This window comes from Rhamphochromis sp. 'chilingali', assembly GCF_963969265.1.
Source record: "Rhamphochromis sp. 'chilingali' genome assembly, chromosome: 17".
NCBI classification, from domain to species: domain Eukaryota; kingdom Metazoa; phylum Chordata; class Actinopteri; order Cichliformes; family Cichlidae; genus Rhamphochromis; species Rhamphochromis sp. 'chilingali'.
Genome location: NC_137944.1, coordinates 17021118 through 17044032, shown reverse-complemented (window position 1 = coordinate 17044032; position 22915 = coordinate 17021118). Strand labels below are relative to the sequence as shown.

The 22915-nt window shown below is 40.5% G+C and overlaps 2 protein-coding genes across 3 annotated transcripts; both read right to left on the bottom strand.

Annotated features, from left to right (window-relative positions):
- Nucleotides 1–739: 739 nt before the first annotated feature.
- On the bottom strand, nt 740–11933 carry LOC308384794 (catenin beta-1-like). 2 transcript variants are annotated; one of them, XM_080863408.1, is made up of 17 exons: nt 11780–11933; nt 10747–10796; nt 9808–10017; nt 8939–9189; nt 8591–8829; nt 6188–6389; nt 5930–6074; nt 5668–5771; nt 5409–5543; nt 5095–5298; nt 4826–4984; nt 4588–4707; nt 4066–4216; nt 3853–3974; nt 3648–3708; nt 1803–1998; nt 740–1702 (listed from the first exon to the last, which is right to left on the bottom strand). In XM_080863408.1, exons 2-16 carry the CDS (start codon nt 10757–10759, stop codon nt 1808–1810), a joined length of 2307 nt encoding a protein of 768 aa, XP_080719534.1. In that variant the 5' UTR covers nt 10760–10796; nt 11780–11933; the 3' UTR covers nt 740–1702; nt 1803–1807. The 2 variants fall into 2 exon arrangements, with proteins under 2 accessions (XP_080719534.1, XP_080719535.1); XM_080863409.1 differs by lacking the exon at nt 11780–11933 and adding an exon at nt 10932–11024.
- A 3079-nt stretch (nt 11934–15012) lies between these two features.
- Nucleotides 15013–22581, bottom strand: dync1li1 (dynein, cytoplasmic 1, light intermediate chain 1). Its single transcript, XM_080862393.1, has 13 exons — nt 22424–22581; nt 22091–22164; nt 20035–20151; nt 19649–19879; nt 19245–19399; nt 18958–19051; nt 18282–18417; nt 18080–18191; nt 17769–17828; nt 17584–17628; nt 17370–17457; nt 17132–17254; nt 15013–15283 (listed from the first exon to the last, which is right to left on the bottom strand). The coding sequence occupies exons 1-13, from the start codon at nt 22525–22527 to the stop codon at nt 15165–15167; spliced, it is 1458 nt and encodes a 485-aa protein (XP_080718519.1). The 5' UTR covers nt 22528–22581; the 3' UTR covers nt 15013–15164.
- Nucleotides 22582–22915: the final 334 nt, after the last annotated feature.

Here is a 22915-nt window from a genome sequence, read left to right as displayed (position 1 = left end):
CATTAAGTCGCTCCTTTGTTAGTTTTCTTCAGTGTCAAAAGCTCACAGAAAGCATCACCCTTCCTATTGAGAAGTGAACTTCAAACATCTTTCCTCCATAATCCACCTTAAACTGCTCACTGAGCAGGGCTTTGTCATGTCTTACTCTGTGACCAGTTTATATTGATACTTTGGTTTTCTTTGCTTTTCAACTCATCAGTGCTCTTACAAAATTGTTGGCTGCATGTGAAGTTTCTATTGTGATAACTGTCCTACCTTTGCCGTTTAATATATGCGAGGGCTGCTTTTACAGGCTGACAACATGAGCTCATCAATTGTGTTATATACCAACTAACAAGTGAAACGCACAAGAGGGGGGAGAGAGAAAAAAACAAAAAAAAAAAACCAAACTTCATTTCAGCTCTTTTAATGAAAAAGGGACCATCTTTAACCAACAATATTAGCAACCGCTAATACTACAGTAGGGTAATAGCCTCAATTCTCATGAATGTGCATTCAAAAGGGATTTTTGATAATCTATAGTACTGCTTATAACATAGTGCACCTTTAAATTCAATGTGGGCCAGACGTTAGCACATCTGCATCTAAAAAAAAATTTAAAAAAAAAAAAAAAAACCACATTTGCAAATAAGTGCTGATTACTGTGATTATCCAACGGACATCATTTGACGATGGTAGTCTTAACAATTGACAAAAAACATGCTCTAAACTTTAAGTAAAGAAACTGAACAGACACCAGTTGAAATAAAATGTAATTTTATTGTTCAGCCGTGTCACAACCTCGTCTCCAAAATAAGCACAGCAGGACTACAACTGTTCATCAACCTAGCTACCTTTGATAGCACATAAAACCAGGTTTTATAAGACCACCAACGATAGCGTTAAACTTTTCTATCAGACAACCAATGATAGCATACAAAATAGTTGTTAACCTACCAGTGATACTGTATATAAAACACTTGTCTCTAAATTTATCCCCAACCCACCCTCAATTTCACCCGCATCCCTCTTTAGAACATTTGTGACACCGACATATTTTATGCTTAAACAAGCACATAAAGAATGCATAATTCTCCATTTTCGAGCTTATAAAAAAAACTACACAATGTTACACTTTAAGTCAGAGTACAATTCAACTGATTATTAGTGTTCTACACATTTGACCATAAACCAAAGGAACATTGTATAATATCACTATAACTTAACACTACATGTAATATACGTTTAAAAAAAAAATTACAAATGATTAGCATTGAAAAGGAAATGAACATGGCTAGTGAAGGCAAGCTGGGTCAGTACCATAACAGAATGAGTAATACAAAAAAGAAATAAAAAATGTATAAGAAAAATAGAAACAAAATTTAAAAAACAAAACAAAAAACTGATAATACAGGCAAGGCTAAAACAATTGTGTTTCAAACTTTAAAATCCATCTCTGTTGCACTCATCCATAATGGTAACCTGCTCCAAGACCTCCAATGAGTGATTCCACATCTGATCCTTTAACCCTTCTCCACCCCCCCACACACACACACACACTTTCAACTTGCTTAAACATTCCTGTGGCAACCATCTTAGTTTTCTTGTGTCAGGCACTTTCTAATACCCCTTACTCCTCTCTTTACCTTTAACACACAGGCCAATCATAATGCTGCTTCAGAAAATACAGGCCAATCACAATGCAGGTTCTATCAGAATACAACTGCAAAAAAAAGAAGCATAGGACAAAGATGATATATTAATATCGTCCTGGTGATATAAGAAGAAGCTTTACTGCTAACTGATAATCAAGTCCAACTTACCAATTCTACAGGTCTGTGTCAAACCAGGCCAGCTGGTTGCTGTCCATTAGGTCCTGGGTGTGGCCGAGGTCTGGCAATGGATCAGTGTGGTGACCCAGGTCGGGCAGAGTGTCAGCATGGTAGTCAGCACCTTCCATCATAGGGTCTAACAGGGTATCCTGACCGTAAGCTGGTGGGTAGGCCCGGTAGGCTGCATCTGAAAAGCAAAAGAGAAAAGTACAGTAAGTGATAACGGGTCCAAAGTATAAACACACTGCAGTTTAGTCGTTTTACTCTTAAACAGCAAAATGAACAGCCAACAGTGGTAAATATCAGCATGTGATCTTGAACAAATGATGAAGTGATGCACAAATCATTTTGATCATTAAAAATAAATAAAAATAAAAAATTGTGGGTTGTAGTGTATAGTCACACTTCAAATTAATAAAAGCCTTTATGCAGTGTCTGCAAACCAAAAATCTAAATATTAGTGCAGTAACAATTAAGTTCTTGATAGTGTCTTGTTTACTTTGAAGACTGATCAGTGCCAGGCACACTTACTAGTCACAGAGGGCTCAAATTAAAAGGTAGCCCCTCGTTTCCCCACTCACGTCAAAGCAGATTTTAACGGCTAAAACGTGAAACACTAATTTAAGGTTTGTGTTACACTATTTAGCTATAAGGCAATTTAACCACAGATAGGTCCTATAATACTATGTTGCTCCCTGGTCTGGAATATGCAGACCATGCAGCTTTAGTCAGATATAACCCTCAATTATCACCTGGCAATTGTATAAATACTCAGTTACTGCAGAGTGGGGCTTAACAAACCAGCGGCTGACATCACAGAGGTCACGTCCCTCTTTTATACAACTTATTTAACACGATTTGGTAGATGTGGTTAAATGGCACTGTGGGACATAAGCAAATCTTATAATACATTAAAAATGTATTTATTTCTTTGTCCACCAACTCTTGTTAGATCAGGAGCTGAGCAAACGCAAGTTATAACTATCAAATATTACAGCATCATGCTGCCCAGCAAGGACCCTGCAATGGGATAAAATGACCAATTTAAGCATTTATGCACCAGTAACACCTTATAAAAGCAATTTATTTTTATTTTGTAGATACAAAATAACATCTGATTTATTCCCCAGATGTGATGCCATCAACCTGCTGGGCAACCACCTATCAAGGGGATTATATACACACCTTTTTTTTTTTTTAATTTAAAATTCTCAGTGAGATTAAGTATCATTTGCAAACAGCATGAGCAGTCCAAACAATACTCTAGCATGGGTATGTGTGATAAATCTCATGCTACTTTAAGGCCACCTTGTTTCTTATCAGCTTTTTTTGTCATGTGTCACTTGTTAAATTGTGCATTTAAATAATCTTGTTTTGAACTTCTGTCAAAGCACTTTATCTTTTCTGCCCTTCAAATTTTACTGACACACCTCAAGCATATATGCATTGCACAAAAGCAAAAAACAGAAACGGGGGGGTCAAATCATTTTTGATCGTTTACAAGAACAGTTATTATGCAATCTTATTGCTTTTGGTCCGTTTACAAAAAACAAACAAAGAACAAAAACTATTTTCTTAGTCCAGGTTTGAGTGCCACTAATACTGGGTAAGCATTTCTAGAAATAACCAATGGTTAGTAATAACAATTACATTTTTAGTTAAGCAAATAGTACAAGTAGAATTTCAATATGCACATGCATGCTGCAATTATAAGATTAAGTTTTGGAAGAAAAAAAAATTGCTATCACAGCAAGTTGTGCAATTAATTTTTTAAGTCAACTTACAGAGCTGCACATAAGAAATAAACACATAAATGAACAAAAATGAAGTACTCACCATCCTGCCTATAAGCAAGAGGGTCTCCCTGTGCACCTATATCCAATCCCAGGTCTCCGGTCTATAGAAAGATTAAGAATTGAGTGAGTTGTACAATTTGAGGTAAACCAGCAAAATAGATTAAGGCAAATTGATCATAAATTGCCTCATTTTCTTGTTTCAATGGGGAAAAATGCAAAAGTTAAAGATATTAATGTGCACGTACATCATTCCAGGCCATAGGCTCAGTTCTGAACAAAGAGCTGGTCAGCTCCACAGAAAGGCGTTTCTTGTAGTCCTGGGGCTTATCCTCAGACATGCGGAACAGGACAGCTGCAGCATAGGTTGCTACAAGAAGAATGCACAGCAACAGTCAGAGATTTCAAGCTACCACTAGCAAAAATGTGTACAGTTTGTATTTTGTTCCTTGCACACTCACCAACTCCCTCATTACGGGAGTGCAGCAGCTCAGTGAGAGGTGCAGTGGCTCCTTCAGCTTCGATTGCCTCAGCAGCTTCTTTATCCTGGGCCAGTTCACACAGCACACCTGCTGCCACACGCTGGATATTCTCCACTGGAGAATAAAGCAACTGAAAACAAAAGCAGACAATGAACAACATAGTTAATACAATTAGTGTAAGTAGTGGACAAATGGTGCAAAAAACAAAAAAACAAACAAACTAATGAGACTATAGGGACAGAAATAAGGGATTATAGCAATGATAAGTGTTAAAAAACAAACTACAAAAAAAAACAAACGACAAAAAAAAAAAAAACCCCTGTCCCAGCTTCTTTTTTTTTTCCCCTCTTTTTTTTTTAAATTAAAAAAAATTTAATCTGGCATCAGGTTCAAAATAAGTATTTTGGAAATTTTTAAGTGTCACAAACAAACTTAAGATTGATTTTTAAAAACAAAACAAAACACTGGGTGTGGAACTGGAAGTTGGGGTTTTATCCTCACCTGGACAAAAAGTGGAATGGTGTTGAGCCCTCTGATGACGATTCTGTTGTGCACATCTCGGGCCAAGATGTGCAGAGCTCCTGTGCAACCTTCCACTATTTCCTCCATGCGCACACCCTCCTGTATGATTCAAGTTTTCATGAGATGAAAGGGAGAAAGGGAGAAAAAAAAAACAAAAAACAAAAAAACACCACATTCTTGATGTTCAGATAAAGAAAACATCTAGCTTGTTACACACCACAAACTGCTGCTGGTTGCCTCCCATGCTAGTGCGCCTCTGGGTGTCCTGATGAGCTCTGACAAGCAGCTGTACCAGTCGAGGGATAGCGCCTTGCTCCCGCAAAGCACTGTGGTTGGCTGGGCAGAGAGCCAGGTTGCGAATCAGACCAACTGTGGCCTATAAGGGAAGGAATATTTGGCATATTTAGAGTTGGAATATATCTTCATGAATTCTGAGAGTGATTTTACCAGTCATCTGGAAATATGTAAAAGTAAAGGAATAACGACCTTGATTAAAGGCCAGTGGGATGGAGGGTGCAGCAATTTGACCACCACAGGCAGGCCATAGTGAAGGCGAACAGCATTCTGGGCCATCTCAGCATCCTGATGGCGGGAAGTCAGGTGACGAAGTGCACAGACCGCAGGCTCTGTGATGTCCTCTCTGTCACCAGCTCGAAGTACTGTTCGCACTAAAGCCTCAATGCCACCAACCTAACATAAGGGGGGGGGGGGTTAGTGCCAGATAAAGATTTTTTCTTTTTTAAATTCATTTCCACACCACAGCATTTTTATATTTTCTAAGAAGCTGTGCGTTTACTTACCTGACAGACCATGAGTTTGTTACTATAATTGTTGCAGGTTAGGTTGGAGAGGATGCCTGCGGCACATGTTACGACATTGATGTCATCACTGCCCAGCAGCTGGACTAGAGTGCCCAAGAGACCTTCCATCCCCTCCTAGAGAGCAGAGGACAGGACAGAAAAGACATCTAAATAAAGTAGACTATCAGAATTTATGAGTTTTATTCAAGAAGTTACATTAAGTGGGATTCTTTTAAGGAGGCGACCCTTGTATGTTTACCTGTTTAGTGGCAGCATCTGAAAGATTCCTCAGAGTCCAGAGGCAGTTCTGGACCAGACGCTGGCTGGGGTCTGTCAGATGAAGTCCCAAAGCCTGCATGCCTCCTACAAACAAGGTCAGACAACATTTTACTATTAGAAGCCCTTCTGCACTGAAGAAAAGCATAACAGTAAACAAGCGAGACCTGTAATAATGCCCACAGTTGTACTGCAATGATTTAAATACAGCATACATTTTTAATTTGTATTTATTTTTTACATACCAGCCTCTACAATGGCAGGCTTGTTGCTTGAGCAGACTGAGAGAACCTTGAGCACCCTGCTTGTGGTCCACAGCAGTTTCTCATATGTGAAAGTCCTCATGATGTTGACCAGAGCCTGGGGTCCACCGCTGGCCAGAATGATCAGCTAAGAATAAAGACAAGTTTATGTTTATACTGGCATACAAACTGCTGGTTGTTTTAGCAGACAAGTACGAAGACAATGTACTCAAGTTGATAAATTAGTCAGAGCTCCAATACCTTGCTTTCCTGATTGCCATATGCCAAGATCTGCAGGCAGTCAGTAGTGATGGCCAGAAACTTGACATTAGTGTTGGACAACAGTGCCACCATCTTCTGCAATCCTCCAGCTAGGCGCACTGCCATTTTTGCCCCTTCCTGATGCAACAACAGGTTGTGGAGTGTGGTGATAGCATAGAACAAAACGCTGTCCACCGGTGAACTAAAGGGGAGGGGAAAATAAAGGAAAAGTAGTTATGGAAAAGTTGACTCATCTTTAAAGAATCTACGTAACAGTAAAATGCAAACAAGCATGCCACACATTCACACACAGAGTGCAAGTTTGTCATACACAGGGCATTATGACTCGGCTTAGATGCCAATAAAAACAAAAAAATTAAAAGAAAAAAGATACACCAAGTGCCATTACACATTTTGAGTTCTTTGCATAAGCAACAGATGCAAGACCACATTTTATGAATAATCAAAATTGTTTTAACTATAACTTCCAAAGATTATACAACCATTAATAGTGCAATTCAACAGCAGTTTTATTAAGTCTCCAAAGCCTATTAATTGTCCAGTTAAGTTTAGCAATTGGAAATGACTCAGCACAAAAAAAAAAAAAAAAAAAAAACCAACAAAAAAAAAACCAACAAAAAAAAAAAAACAACAACATTATTTTACCAGGACTCACATCTACTGTAAAGCCATTTGCAAATTAATGCTGATACTTAAGAGAACTGAACCAGTACATCACTTTTCCCTTTCTGTTCTCATCTCTCATCCAATCTCAAGGCAACATTTACATAATTTCAAGAGCAATAAAAGCAGTACAGAGAAATGCTCACTGCAAAATGGATAAAAACCTCACGGTCAAACCATTAAAGCCCTAAAAACTTTAAAATGGTACCTATATGCAAGTTTATTCAGCAGTTTTACAAAAAGGTGGCAGTTCCTTTCTTCTTGATGTACTGCTCCATCTTTCACTTAAACCATTAGTAATATGATTCCAGGAACAAATTCAAACACATGTGCGCCATCCAACAGGCTGTAACTTGCCAGAGATCCAACTGTTTTGGCTGTGTGTTTAGGCTTTTCATGAAGAAACGCAAACACTAAAAGAAAGGAAGGAGGGCAGACATTTCAACTGAGTTGCAGGACCTTTTCTTTTGAAATTTGTCTGGTTGTGAATGTCTGGATTGGCTATATTGTAACACAACCAACATTTGTCAATCTGTTTAGCCCACATCAAAGTACGCGTGCTAAACTGTACATAGTTATGGAAAATTATAATAGTGTCAACATTTTCAGTGTATTTGCTTGGTCATAATTGATAAGACTTACAGCAGAACACACTGTTGCATTGTACAGACTTGCACAGCAGACTGTGGAAAGCTCAAGCATCTGAGAACAGATGATCTTAAAATAAAGATATTCTGCAAATAACTTTAGTCGTACAGGACTGAAGTAATCATCTAAAACTATACCAAGCAGACATTACAAGCTATAAAGCAGCACTACATAGCACATTGGGTAGCACTTTGTACTGTCTCACTACTAAGCATTAGTAAGGTATTAGGGATCACTAAATCCATCATTTATATATCACTACATCTCCTTAGAATGTAATTTATAAATACAGATGTAATTGTACTGATACATACAAGTACTACCCATCTGTTAATGTACACTATACAGCAATCGCTGCTATTAATCAGTCATAATATATGTATATTTATAAATGCCATGTTAAGTAGGAGTAATGTTATATAAATGATGAATTAAGCACTTGCCAATACCTTAATAGCAGGAAATTATAATAAAGGGCAACCAAAGATTTAAAGAAATGTTCTATACAATGCTGAACATCCTGGACTGGGCACTGGAACACCATCCTAGAGTGTCTTTTCTCACATATAGCAAACACGACCAGAAACATCAAATTAGGCAAGTTGGACACATCAAGCAGAAAAGTAAGAAGTAAGAAAAGTATAAAGAAAACCTACTAGCTGTGAATTGAACATTTACTCAATTTCAAGAGGAATAAAAGTACAGAAAAATGCTCTGTACTTAATTTGACAATTGGAAAACCTCATTGTTAAACTATTAGCTAGCCTCTACCAATCTCACATTTGCACAACTGGACATTGCACAGAATAAGTCCAAGGGAGATAGTAGATTAACGACCTAACATCTGATGCCACTACATTTGCATTCACACATGCACCTCAACCTGTAAATGTCTGTAAAGTTCAGGACTGCAATGCCAAGTGTGGAAATTGCTTCAGTCAGGTGTTCTGTATTCTAGTCACCAAATGTCTCATTGACATTCTCCATTACATAATCTGTACTAAAGGTTGAAGGGGCTGGCTGCAGCACATATTACAATTTTGATTTTGTCACTAAAATCCCATTTCTTACCTCAGCATCTTGACCAGGGCAGGGATGCCTCCAGATTTGAAGATAGCAAGGAGACCCTCTCGATGGTGGGAAAGGTTGTGTAAGGTGCCAGCAGAACAACGAGCAGTCTCCACATCACCACTATTTTGCATGGCGCGAACAACTGCTGAAACCATTTGTGGTGAACGCATAAGGGCATGGCGAGATGCCTCTTTCTTTGACAACTGATGCACCATTACAGCTGCTTTATTCACAACAACCTAGGACAAAGAATATGTTTGTTAGTGATGCCAGCTGTATTGCTACCAACTACAACGATATCAGAAGTTACCTTGTCGGCATCTGATTTTATTAACATGTTAAGCATACCTGGTCCTCATCATTAAGCAGTTTAGTGAGCTCAGGGATCGCACGAGTGGCCAGCTCAGCATCATCTTGATAGTTAATGAGGTTAACTACAGCATGCTTTAGCATTTGCGATGGCTCTGCAAGACGCTGCACAGCAGTTGGATGGGCTGCATCCAGCTGAGTAGGTGGGATCTGGATGCCCTCCTCCAAAGTCTCAGGGAACATGGCAGCGCGTACACGCTGGGCCCGGGTCATGGCATAGCCCTCAATGTCTGACAGAAATGGAAAATTACAATACAATTACGCTACAGAAATATAAAGAACAGTTTTTCTTTTAGCATTTCAATCATGTACAATCAAGCCTGCCGTTTTTATTTTAAATGAATTTTTATTAAATTAATTTATTCCTGATCAATTTTTTAAAAGAGTAGTAATTTCACAATACACAAGAGTAAAAGCACCACGCGAAACCCAATCAGTGCCTAACAGTACATGCCACATAACCAAACCAGCTCAGAGCCTCAGGCATGGACACCAAAAGACCTCTGAAGGTGTCCTTTGATATCTGATACCAAGACAGTTCATAATCCTTTAAGTCCTGTAATTTCCAAGTTGTAGTTGGCATGAATCAGACTTGCCACAGCGTGAGCTTGTAGTTGGTCCTTCCTCGAATCATTGTCTGTTGGTACTCACTACAGGATAAGCCTTTATGACTCAGGATCACTACAGCCGTCTTAGCATCATTTGACTCTTCTCAAAATTGTTTGTCTTTATGTTTCCATTTTATCTTACATTCACCATATTGACTAACATATTTCCTGAGTACAAATGAGTGAACATTTGAGTGGATATAATATTTTGGCTCCTGTGCCTACATTAGTATCTCATACCTGTAGCCTCTGGAGTGAAAGGCTGGTTGAACTCCCAGTCATAAAGAGTTGGATCATCCTCTTCAGCATCTGGGTTCCCTTTACCGCTCAGGGATGGTGCTGTGGTTGTGACGCCAGACTGAATGCCTGAGTCCAGATAGGACTGCTGCTGCCACTGACTTACAACAACCTTGCTGTCACCTATTGCCATGTCCAACTCCATCAAATCAGCTGTGCAAAAAAAGGACAAAGTGAGACACAAGAAGGAATACATGAGAAAAAATATTTACTTCACCAACTTTAAGCATAGTTTTCAAATAAGATCTTTCACCAACCTTATTTATGGAAGTTTGTTGTAGGAAAATAAAGAGCGGGAAAATTAAATTGACAAGTATACATTTGTTTAACTGAAACCAAAAAGAAATATCTCTCTCTACATGTGATACTCTAGGGTACTTTGCTGGTAATTTTAACATTTCTCGTCATACCAACTTAAGATTCATTTAAATCAAATCAAATCACTTTTATTGTCACATCACATGTGCAGGTACATTGGTACAGCACATGTGAGTGAAATTCTTGTGTGCGAGCTTCACAAGCAACAGAGTTGTGCAAAATACAATAATGTAAACAAGCAAAATACAAAAATGGCTACATCTGAAACTAATAAATATATGTACAATATATAATAGTATATGCATTTCTGGATGTGTATACTAAATATTTTTCTACGTGTGTGTGTACACATATTTTACAAATTAAAATATGTGTACACACACACACACACACACACACACATACATTTAGTTCACTGAAAGACAAAACTAGATGAAAGAAAAACCTAAAAACAAATTATTTAAGATACCGTGAAATCTGGTCATGCTTCTCCTTTTCTCAAATGAGCTTTATACTGAGATCTTAAAACAAAAGTCTTGAAAATGATCAGTTCTCCATACTTACACTGGGTAGCCATTGTTCTTGCCTGCCCTCAGCCCGCACAGCAGATATACCTGTAAAAAAATGTTTCGCACACTCAGGAAAAACTACCAACTCAAACTCAACTTCATTTCTGGCAAAACCAAACCGTCAAGCTCTGGGTTTCTCCAGCGACCACTCAATATTAAAGTCACAGTCTACTGCTCTACCTGTATAAGTGATCGAGATGCTTGTTTGGTTTGCTATCTTAGCTTTGAGGGGAAATGCCGAGCCTCCACCTCCAAACGAGTGAGTAAAGCGGTGGGTATTTCCAGGCCAGCACGAACACAATTCACCATTCAGCGGCAAAGAACATCAAAGGCATATTTCTCCCCCTCCCCCTACCACGGCCAAGTTCCGACCTCGCAGCTTGGGTTTCCAATGAGAGAAACTACCCCCCCCTCCGCCCCGCAATCACTTCAATGACTCCTCCTCTCATGGTGGGTCCAACTACAAGCGTAACAAGCTGGCTAATCACAACTAATCGAGAAAAAAAAAAAAACCCTAAATGGATGGTCTCACCAATCACCAAATATATTTTATTTGTACACAATTCAAGGACTAGCGTGTATTAGCCACCCCTATTAGCTAACAGGTTGGCTAGCTTACCTTGAAAGCTCGTTATGCTAGCCTAACGTGCGCAGCTAACCTATCCGCTAGTTAGCTAACATAAACAAACACTGTTTAGGAATTTGACCACTGTCTAAAAATGCGCATGAGCCGTCCTGAGAAGCAACCAATATTGATAGCCGTTATCTTTCACAAACAAATCCATTAGTACAATCCCGACTTTCAAGCACGCTCCCATTTTTAAATTTCTGATTTGATAAGCACAGCTAGCCAGGACGTATGAAAAGTAGTTCCAAGCGCCACCGTACAAAACCTGCTGTGCTGCCAGCCAAATCAGAAAACCCCACCGGAGCCCCCTCCCTAGCCAAAGACGATTTTCTTTGCTAAACCATAACCTGACGCACTGTACGATATTGTATAAAAGTGGTAATAAGCGTAGCATATTTACCAGAATCGAGCGGCACCTCCGTGGTTCTTGTCAGGAGAAAAGAAATCCCCTTTCTCTTAGCTGAAAATAGGAGAAGGGCTGCTAGGTGAACCACCCGTAGAAGTCCGAACCACACCCGCTGCTGCGCCGCCGAAGATGTTGCTTCCGCCAGTGCAATCAAACATCAAGATGGCGAACGGAGAAATACAGTATTCTTCCGCACTTGGAAAACTAGGGCCTCGGATTTAAACAAAGTTGTAGCATCAAAAATCACAGTTTTACCGTAATAGCCAGGTAGTGGTGTCTTTTTGTTTTAAGAACAAGGGCTGTGTTGGCTCTTAGGTCTTATAGCAAGGTAATGAGAGTTTTTCATGTGGGAAGCGGCGGTGGGGTAGTGGAGGGGAAGGCGAGGTGCCTTCATTAGACAGGAATGAGATTCAGCGGGTGCTAATATGACAGAGCGCTTTGATTAACATGCAGCAAATGAAAAACATTTCCGCTAAGACTCTACGTTCATTTACTTAATGAGTGAATTAAGTCGCAGTTTTGGCAAGCATGGTCCGAGCACTTTCTACACCTGTATACAGTTAAAGAGGGATTTTGCAAATGCTTGACTGCAGTAGTTAATGGAAGAAGAGGAGGGTGGATAGGAGAGGGGATGGAGGGACAGAGTCAGCTACACGCTATATAAAATTCCTATAATAATTACATAATTAAATCGACCACATTGTACTTTCCAGGAGGCATTAAGTGATCTTGAACTGATTCATGAGGTTTACAAGTCTTAGGATCATTTAATATTTTGATTATTTTGAAATTATCGGAACATTGCTAATATGTGCATTTTATTCTGGGCAGCTGTATATGTATTTGGTATGCACAGGCAGTGTATCAGTCTAATAGTCAAACATTCACTTATGCTTTTAATACATTCCTGCCTGTGCTTAAGCTTCTTAGGATTGCATACACACAAGCATCAAAAGAATTACAGTTAATCGACTGCAGAGCTCAATTTCCCCCATTTAAGAGTCATAAAATGAGAGAGGCTGTTGATATGAAATGAACACATGCAAAGCACAGAGCAATGCGGACTATTTGTGCATGACCATGTGCGCCATGCATGCCTCAAGCCAGAAAAGGTCAAAGTCCAAAGTGCTATTGAGAAGCATATACCTACTGTTGTTACTACTGTTACTATAGTGACTGACAGGTACGATACTACAATGAAAAGTTTTATATTCCTGTAATTTATTTGATGATGAAAATGATGTTAGTTTGTAGTATGGCAATAAAAACATGAATTTGCATGTAGGTGTAATGATTCTCAGTGATGCAGCCAGACCAAATGAATACATGAGACTGCATTTCCATCATTTTGAGCTTTATTGTCTCAGCATGTGGAGCTAAAATCAAGAAACCAGCTCAGGCATGCATCAAAGTAACAATAATAATAATAATAATAATAATAATAATACACACTGCAAGTTATCATCTGCAGATTAGAATGTGAACCAGGCGTCTCCTGTAGCATTGTGTGTCAAACAGAAATCCACACCCTTTGCATGAATTTATCTGACATAATGTGATGTTCATATTCCTTCCAGTCTCTTATGTAAGCAGGTTTAAGAGTTTATTAAAGACATGAAACCTAGCATTTCATGTTAATCATGGGGGGAATGTAAGAATGGGAAGGACATGCAAGCTCTACAACAAGTCAGTGGATTTAAGCCCAAGACCCGGTTGCTATGTGGTAACAGTGCTGACCAATGCACCGATTCTAATAATGTGATGTGTTAAACCAACACTTTTGTGTAAGGGTTTATTCATTTGCTGTTCCTCAGAGTCTTTATAAATACTATATATTGTATAGTGTATATTCATGGTGGTCAAGGTAAAAAGTAAACCACTAGAAACACAATAAGAGCTTTTAATATGATTGTTGCTTCATGATCCCAATGGTATTTAATATTGTACTCTTTTGTTTGAGTCTTAGGACAAGCACTGCACTCAAAACAGTGTCTGAAAACACTTATGTTTCATCCACTTGCAAGTCATGTGCACCAAAGGCCACAACTGATATTTTTCATTCTTCAAAACAAAGGATAATCCAAGGTCACTTGCAGGTCACTGAAGCGGGTGGGCTCAACCTTCAGGTACCTAACTTAAGAGACTGCAGATTTTGTCTGTCAAAAAACAAAACGGAAGCCAGGTGGATGAATCCGAATAAATACAACTTTTATTTAACTGATTGACAGATCTGATTATACAAACGTCAACACAGAGATCTGAAATAACGGGACCGATCAGCGAGACAATGACTGTACATTCTTGTTGTGACCCCCCCCCCCCAAAAGCCATTCCCCTTGCCAGCAGTAACTATGGAACTTAATTGCTAGTGTTTCTGAACAACTAAAGCTCAGCTACACACCTACCCTCTGAAACCTTCCCTTTTTTCAGTGCACAGTCTGGTCTGTACCTCGAGGGGCAGTTTGGCCAATCGTCGGGTACCATGACAGAAGAGCTTGAGTGTCAGGTCTGTTGTTTGGTTTGTGTAGTAATGCAGGCTCTGTTGCTGCAATTAGAGTTTGCACTGTTTTAAGAGTTTCTAGTGTAAGAGCATAGTAATGTTTTTGTTTTGTCATTTGGTTGAAATGCAAACAGCCAAAAAAATCTCTCGACGAAACATTTCTATTTGCCTCACTCTCATTCACACACACACACACACACACACACACACACACACACACACACACACACACACACACACACACACAAAACTAATATGTTTTTCCCCTTCATCATAAAAAACTTCTTGCAGTTTTTATGTCAGGCATTTTTCTTTTTCCTTCTTCTACACGTCTTCCTCTGGCCAAGTGTGACTTACCAGACATACATTAAACCCATGAACACACACACACACATTCATCCCTATGTTATTACCTAAGTGCAGTTTCATCATCATGCGCCCTCAGCGTTTCCTACAGTAAAAACACCACCTGTACCATCACAATCAGTGGATGGATAAAACACCATTGTTGTCGTTCTTGCAATCCAACCAACTCTCATCCCAGCCTTTACACCCCCATTGCCCCCCTCCCACTAACCATATACTTCTCATGTAACAGACCCTCTTGTATTTAAAAGAGACAAATACTTGTCCTTGGTGTAACAGCTGGGAAGAAAACAGGGAGTGAGCGGGAACAAAGTGTGGGTAAAGGGCGAGTTCGTCTCCTTTAGGAGAAAGTGAAGGAGAATGGGGAAGGGGGGGGGGGGGACTGGTATGTCCACCCGTTCCCTTTTCCCTGCATCTTTATGACGAGGTGGAGAGTGAGAGTGGAGGGAAGAAGGGAGGCGGGCGGTGAGTGAAGTGCAGGGGATGGAGGGAAGGAGAGCAGGGTGCTGGTCTTCATGTGTCCTGCCCATCGGTGGCAGGGGTGTCGTTGGCATTGGACAAGTCAGAGTCAGTCTCTCGGCTGGCTATGCGGTCCAGCTCTGCCTGGACGTCGCTGAGGCCCAGCTTTGAACCTACAAATGTTAGCAGGGACGTACAAATCGGTGCTATGTCACAGAGTACACGATCAAATAAACAAGCCGCTTAGCCAATGCAGCAAATAGCAGTGCGTTTTCACAGCACTGAGTGGTTAACAATGCACAATGCAATAGAGAGAGAAAGAGGGAGAGAGAGAGAGTAAAAAAAAAAGCTAAGTGCACATGGTTAAAATAAGAGCTGGGTAAGAAGCTGATCATTCATCATAGACAGTTATGAAAAGTAACATGATTTTAGTACTGTTAATGGATACTTTTCATCTATAATACAAGCAGACGACTGCACTGGTTTCAGTGGTCTCATTCTGTCTCAACTCATTTGCATGAGGAACCGCAGCGCTTCTGCTGCTCCTCAGGATAATGACAATAGGCTTATAAATTCAACAGAGGGAGCCAAGCCAACGATGCAAAGTGGTAAAATATGTTTTTCAAAGTCTTTATTAGTGCCATTCCTATCTACATATAGAAAGAGATCATTTACTTCTGTCCAGGTTTACACATTTGTGCAATAACTGTGTGATCATATCAATCCTATTTTAAAAGGCATCAAAGTACTGTATTCAACTGCCGTTGGCTCTTCTTGCACTTGTTATCTAAATTACACAGCAAAAGGCAATATATTAGAATATAAAGATTTTTATATAAATATACAATTTTTATATTAATATAAAGCTTTCATTTGAATATGAAAGTTTCCACAGTGTGTGCATGACGGCTGAAAACACCTGCATGTATGCTGGCTATACAAAGTAAGCTGTTTACAGCTATCGTGTTTTTAAGCGTATTTCCTTCATATAACCCAGCCTTACTCAGAATCATGTGCACTGACTTTGGCAGATGTTAGTGAAATGCAATGCAACATGCAAACAAATCATTCAAATTATTTAAAGTGAGAGAGTAACAAGAAGACAGGGGTATTAGGGAAAAGGGAAAATAAATGGGATGCGACTGTCATTAAAATCCATTCATCCTTGTCTTCCTGGTTTACTGCTGGTAATCTTCACATTTTGTAGATGTGCTCCTAGCCACAAAAATCAGCACATTTATTCTATTACATATTCGATCATTGAGACTAATCTCTGAAGGCAAAATTTAGGCATATGGCGGAGAAGTAATTAAATAGCCATGGGATCATCTCCTGGACCCCTACTTTAGTTCTCAGCTTGGGGAAACTTATATATAGACATAACCTCCCTATTGAAAGGATAGATCATGAGTAAATAAATTAACATAAACAGAAAGCCCGCAGCCCAGTCTCTGTCTTTATACGAGAAGTAAATAGTGATACAGGAGGACTGATCCCAGCAATACTCCTGCTTTGGATGCTGGAGAAGGCGTGTCAAAAGAATAAATGGGTGCTCTCGGTGTCATACACAAGCAATAATGATGAGAAAATATCTTGCTCACACACACCTTAACGTGGCCAGCATCCTCTGACTAGTGCATACACACACAAACACACACACACATTATGAATGGCGTTAACAGTGAGACTGCACACAAGATGGTGAGGGTTAGTTAAGAAGGACAAGACGTTCACACGGAGCTACAAACAGACAGAGACGACGGTGATGGGTGTAGGTTTGTGCAACTTGTAGATGCACACAGGCCCTTTAATGACTGTCTTTATTAAGGGTTGTGTTTACGTCTGGAGTGTGAGGATGAGAGTCAAGAGGAAGGATGGCAAACAGGTGACAAAAACAAACAGAAGCTCAGGTGATGAGTACTGAATAAATATGCGATGTCTTCAAAGACAGCTGAATAACAGGTCACTTCTATTCAGGGGTACAAAAGCAGAGCGCTTCCAACGCCTCAGCGCGTTCTCACCTGACTTCCGTACAGTTCCCGGTGTATTGTTGCCACCACCTGGTGTGCCGGGCCCTGCCGTCCCCGCTTTCTTTGTCAGTAGACTGTTGAAGAAATTGGCTAGCACACCCTCACTAGTCTGACCTGCAGCATAATGAGACTCGAGTTAAAAAACACGCGCACAGACGTACAAACAGAAGCGCACTTAGAGAGAAACCGACACGCGCGTCTGTGCGCAAGGACGAAATGCCTGACATACCGGACTGTGGCATAGCATTTGCTACGTTGGCCGCTGCAGAGCGATTACTCGTCCTCGGAGAGCCCGTGGGTGCCCTGCTTGTGGTGTCCTATATTAGGGAGAAAAGAAAAAAAAAAAACAAGTTTCATACATAAGGACACTGGAGGGAGCTTTCTGTTATCATGTGAGCCAAAACTTGGGAGGAAAAAATAAATAAATAAAATGGACCGCTCACCACTGGTCGTCCTGCTGTCACAGCGGGCTGTTTGGCGAGCAGCGACTGTAAATTAGAGCACAACATGCACACGCACTCGAATTAGCCCTTCATTAACATATTAAAACCCTCAAGTGTGAGTTAATTTGAGCACCTGCAAGCAGTAAAACCCAAATAGCATCGACACCGGTGAAATGTTTTCTGACCTGCAGCTTTACCAGAAACACTTGGTCGTCTTCTGCCTGAATCTCCTTTTCGTGTACAATCTAATGAAAGTAAAGAGAAAAAAAAACAAAACACAACATATAAATGTATCAATGTTTTTTTGCTTCTTTGTAGCTCAAAAGCAACTGGATTTGACCAAAAATGATTGTGACCCTCTGCAGGGACATTAAAGGTTAGTGCAACCGCTATGAACTGTAAAAATGATGGCTTGTGGTAGCATATGATATTATAATAGTAATCTAAGTGTGACTTGGTGGGATTAACTGGCATAAGAGGATGTTTCAGCATGTACCTTTCTGACTGGTGGCTTAACTATTACATCCTCGAAGCTGTCCTCTGCTTTTATTGTCTGGAAGTTCTCATGAAGTATGGCGATCTTTTTCTCGTTGTCCCAACCTGATGGACTGGTGGAGGGGGGAGACTTGGTTACAAACCAGATACAGGTGGTGCCCACAGCACTTTAAATATGCACATGTGCGCAAAACCCTGCTTACATAAAGACTGCATCTCTTTCCACCACTTGCGCAGGGCAGTGGAATGGAAAGCCATAGAGTCTGTGGACCAGGTATTTATACAGGATGTCCAGGTTCTTCATTTCCTTCACTGATGTGTAAAGCAGAGAGGCGCCGTCTGACACAGCTGTCAAGGATGTTTTCAACACTCCAATATCTAGAGCCAGAAACAATGATAAACACTAACAAAAACAAAATTCTTTTAATAACAGTGACACAACTGAAAAACCCAATTCTGGCTTATAATTGCTACAGGGGCACAAAAGAACTGAGGCAGCGTGCAATTATTTTAGTCTTTGTGCTCGTTTTTAAACACAATAAACATGAAAAATGAAATCCTGCTTTCACTCACTATTGACTGAGTGAAATTATGCAGAGAAACAAACAACTTGAAGCAATACTGGGTGAACTCTGACAATGACTGAACTCGGTCTGCAAAAATAAATGAAAATACCGTCAACAGTTCAACTTTTAACAGCTTACACTGCCAGGGAAATCCTATGGACAAAACACCTCATAGAAGGCAACAGACAAAATGTAAAGCTCCACAGCCATGTAAAGACACTGCATATGCACCACATTTTTATTATGTTCTCTACAACAGTACGACTTTTGCATTACAGGTTGCGCTAGCCATCAGTTTGTTAAGGAAGGATACACTGCAGACAGAAACGTCTGATGTGGAACTGGATGAAATCCAGGTGTTCGTCTCTGTAGTCGTGCTCTTTTTCCAGTGTGCTGATAGCATCGCACTGAGGAACGGATAAACAGATGCCAGAGTTGAATGCTTGTACAGAGATGCAAAAAATAAGCACTGTGTTGCTATGACATGAAACCTTTCCTGCTAAAAAAACCCAAAACAAACAATAGACCCAAAACTCCATCTTAAAATTACACATGCTACAAGTTTTGCAGCGTGTGGAGGAAAAACAGTGTTATGTGTACCTTTGTGCAGACCACCACTACTGGTATTCCCAGGTTGTGTGTAAGTGTGTTGTCTCCTAAGGGCAGCAGCACGCTCTCTTCTTCTTCACTCCTCCTCTGCGGTGCTCCATCCTCCCCGGTACCCGGCTCTGTGTACTCCTGGAACTGCTTTACCACTGCGTGCAAATGCAAGCAAACACCGTTATGGTGCACAGACAGATAAGCAATTATTGGGACCTTGAAGAGGTCAGTTTTTAAAAACCTCCTGTTAGAATTCTTCTAATGAACCTCTTTAGACAAACCCATTTAAGTCTTTTACAAAGATGCCACTTCTCTGAGTAACATTTAATATTTCTAAGATCAATTTTTGTGAAGAAATTATGATTTATCTACTTCTAAGTCTGACTGCTGTCAGTATGACTCACGTCTGTGCTCCAGCTCCCGCAGCTTTTCTGGGGGGACTCGGAGTTTGTCAATGTGTTCCCTAGCAACGGCGGCCCACTTCTGGAGAGAGTCCAGGGCGTTCCAAGGCCGCGACATGTCAACCGTTATCAGGAGCAACGTGTTGTCGATAGAGTCCACCGGTACAGCTACTCCCTGTAGACCCTTATGGTAAAGGTCTCCGTCTAACACCCAAGCATTACATCTAGTGTGGTCTAAATACACAAACACACACAAAGCAGGTTCAAGTAAACATTCCGATACAGCCTCCTGATATATTCAGCGCTCGAGTTTACTCTGCAGTCACAAAAACAGAAGCACAGTAAGACTCTGTAATTTGTTTTGTGAACAGCAGGCGTTTGCAGGTTACCATCAATGTCATCGTCGTGAACACTGAAGTAGAGATATTCCAGGCCACGGCCTTTCATGTACTCTTCAACCCCTTGTAGCTTTGCAACCAAAGTGGTCTTTCCCGAGCCCACCTCACCTAAACACACATAAAGTCAGTACATAACATACAGTAAATATAACCAGTCAAACACAATATGCACCCCCCCAATCAGATACAACAACACAAGAACAGAAAATAAATAAATAAATTTGGAAAAAGCATTTTAAGTGGCATGAAAACTGAGGTCTACCAATACACTACAGGCCTGTTTCAGGTATACAATTTGATAATTAACCTCCATCTGGTGTTATGAGCTGCACATAATTCAAAGGTAATACCTATAATATTAATATATAGGAAGCATTTTCCTATAGGGAAGGTGTGCCACAAAAATTGCTTTCTTTGCCTAACCAGCAAACTTCAAATGTATTATTAATAAGACAGGCGACAGGGTGGTTAGCACAGTCTCCTCACAGCAAGAAGCTCCTGGATTCTAGGGCCTTTCTGTGTGGAGTTTAGACTCACCGGTGTGTCTGTGTCTATGTTAGCCCTGTGACAGACTGGCAGGCTGCCCAGGGCATACCTTGCCTCTCGCCCTATGACAGCTGGGATAGGCTCCAGCCCCCCTGCAACCCTGACTCTAATAGGTGGAAGAAAATGAATGGATAGATGTTACAGAAAAGACAAAACGCATCAGCCTGATTAGAACACATTATATAGATTATGTGTTTTATGGTTCTTTTCTGCATGTTTACTACTAGTTTTAGTTTATTCCTCGAATGTGCCCCTCACTTTTGACTATGATCCCAACGATGTCTTATTGAAAGGATCACTGCATATAAACAGGTATGAATGATATATGATTAAATTTGTGTCCTTTATATCACGATATATACACTTATATTTAATGTGTGTTTTATGCAAATTGTGAAGAACTATGAAACTGTGTTTTAAAAAAAATATACTGTAAAAAATTAAATCCTTTTTTAGCGTTTAAAATGTAATTTAACAATAACAGACATGAAATGGCATTAGCTATTACCTTCATCAAATTAGTCTTTTTTTGTCATACATTTTCACTACGTTTTGTCTGGTAAATAAATAAATGCATAAAAACTCAATGGCACAAATAAGATTCCATTGAAACTACATTTAGAAAACTCTGAACTGAAACAAAAAAAAAACTGTCTATGGTTAATATATATGTATTTTTTGCTTATGTCACAGAGGTTATTGTTTTAAAGAGCGATCTAAGGACGATACAATATGCTGTGCATATGTGGAGACATTTAAGCAGTTCCTGCTATCCTCTTAGCTGACACAAAAGCATTGTTATTGTATGTGATTAGGTCAGAGCTGCATCCATTCCTGCTCGCTGCCATATTAACTTACACCGACAGGGGGACTCAACGCATCATAAAGCAGTGCTGATGATGTTGTCACAGGTAGCATTATAGTCAAATGGCCTCTCGCCGTCATTGTACACGGGTATAGCTGTCTGATTAGCTGGAATGGGTGTGCGGGCTGCGGATTATCCCGGACGGATGTGCCGACAGTGTGTTTTGTGTCGTGGCACGAGAACGGAGCGAGACAGGGAGGCACCCTGTCCGCTTCACCCACGCGGAGCTCTGTTGTCTTGCACAATAAAACAACAACAACACAGTCCGCTGGTCTGTCCCGTCCACTCACAATCATCTCTGCCTAGCTGCTGCTAGCATCGCTGACTGCTAGAATGACTTGCAGGCTTTCAAAGCGGCTGTATTAGCTTACATATCATCGTGTGTGTGTGTGTGTGTGTGTGTGCGTGCGCGCGCGTACATGACCGCGCGCCAGTGCTCACAAAATACACCTGTCTCCATCTCTCCTCAGCTAGCCCACGCATCAACAACAAAGCCTCATCAGTCCAAAGAGATGCTAGCTTAGCAGGAAAATTAAGTCTAACTGCTCGGATGAGGTGATCACCAGCTCCTTGGCTGTTGGAGCTAACGGTGCCTACTGGTTAGCCAGGAGAGTGCAGACAAACACAGATACCCACCCATGACCAGGACATTTTTCCCAGACGGTAGCTTTGATCTTGAATGGGTTGACACTTCGCTCAGGATTGTGGACCTGCACACAGAGCATCCCCGTTACAACACGCCCAAACATGCTTGTTCATTCATTCACAAACAAACGACTGACAGCGAGAAGCTAAAACAAGCTAGTAGTAATGCTGCTGCTGCTGTGTCACCAGTGCCCAGTCTGGTGCTGATGCTAGCTAGCCTCGTTAGCAGGCTAGCTGTCAAACCATCCTTATTCCAGCACAGTGGACTCTCCGCGCCCCCAAATTCTGCTCCCAATAAACCAGCTCTAATCAGCCATCGCCCACCATAAGTTCTGCCCATCATCCTCTTCTGGATTGGAGTTCTCCAGTGTGCTCCTAGGTCCAGTTGAATTGGAGGATAATAGTGCACTCCTCCCTGAAGTCGCCATCTTCGCAGGGCTTGGAAACCGAACGGAGCGCCCGGATGTAGCAGCAGAGCGCTAACCTAGCCCGGCCCGGGGCGTGGTCCGCCCGCACAAAGCTGCTGTCCCTGCTCCAGACATGAAATGATCTCAGCCACAGGGCAGTGTGACACAACCCCAGGCAAAGTCCACATGCAGTGTTTCTGCATTATTCAAAATAAATCTGTGTAAAACCAACAACACACATAATAATAATAATAATAATAATAATAATAATAATAATAATAATAATAATAATAATAATAATAATAATAATAATACAAGTATGGGCTGTACGGAAATAACTGGGTTTCTTTTTCTCGTCATTTTGTTCCAAATAAATAATCGTGTTTCCAAAAGAAGCTAAAAAAAAACC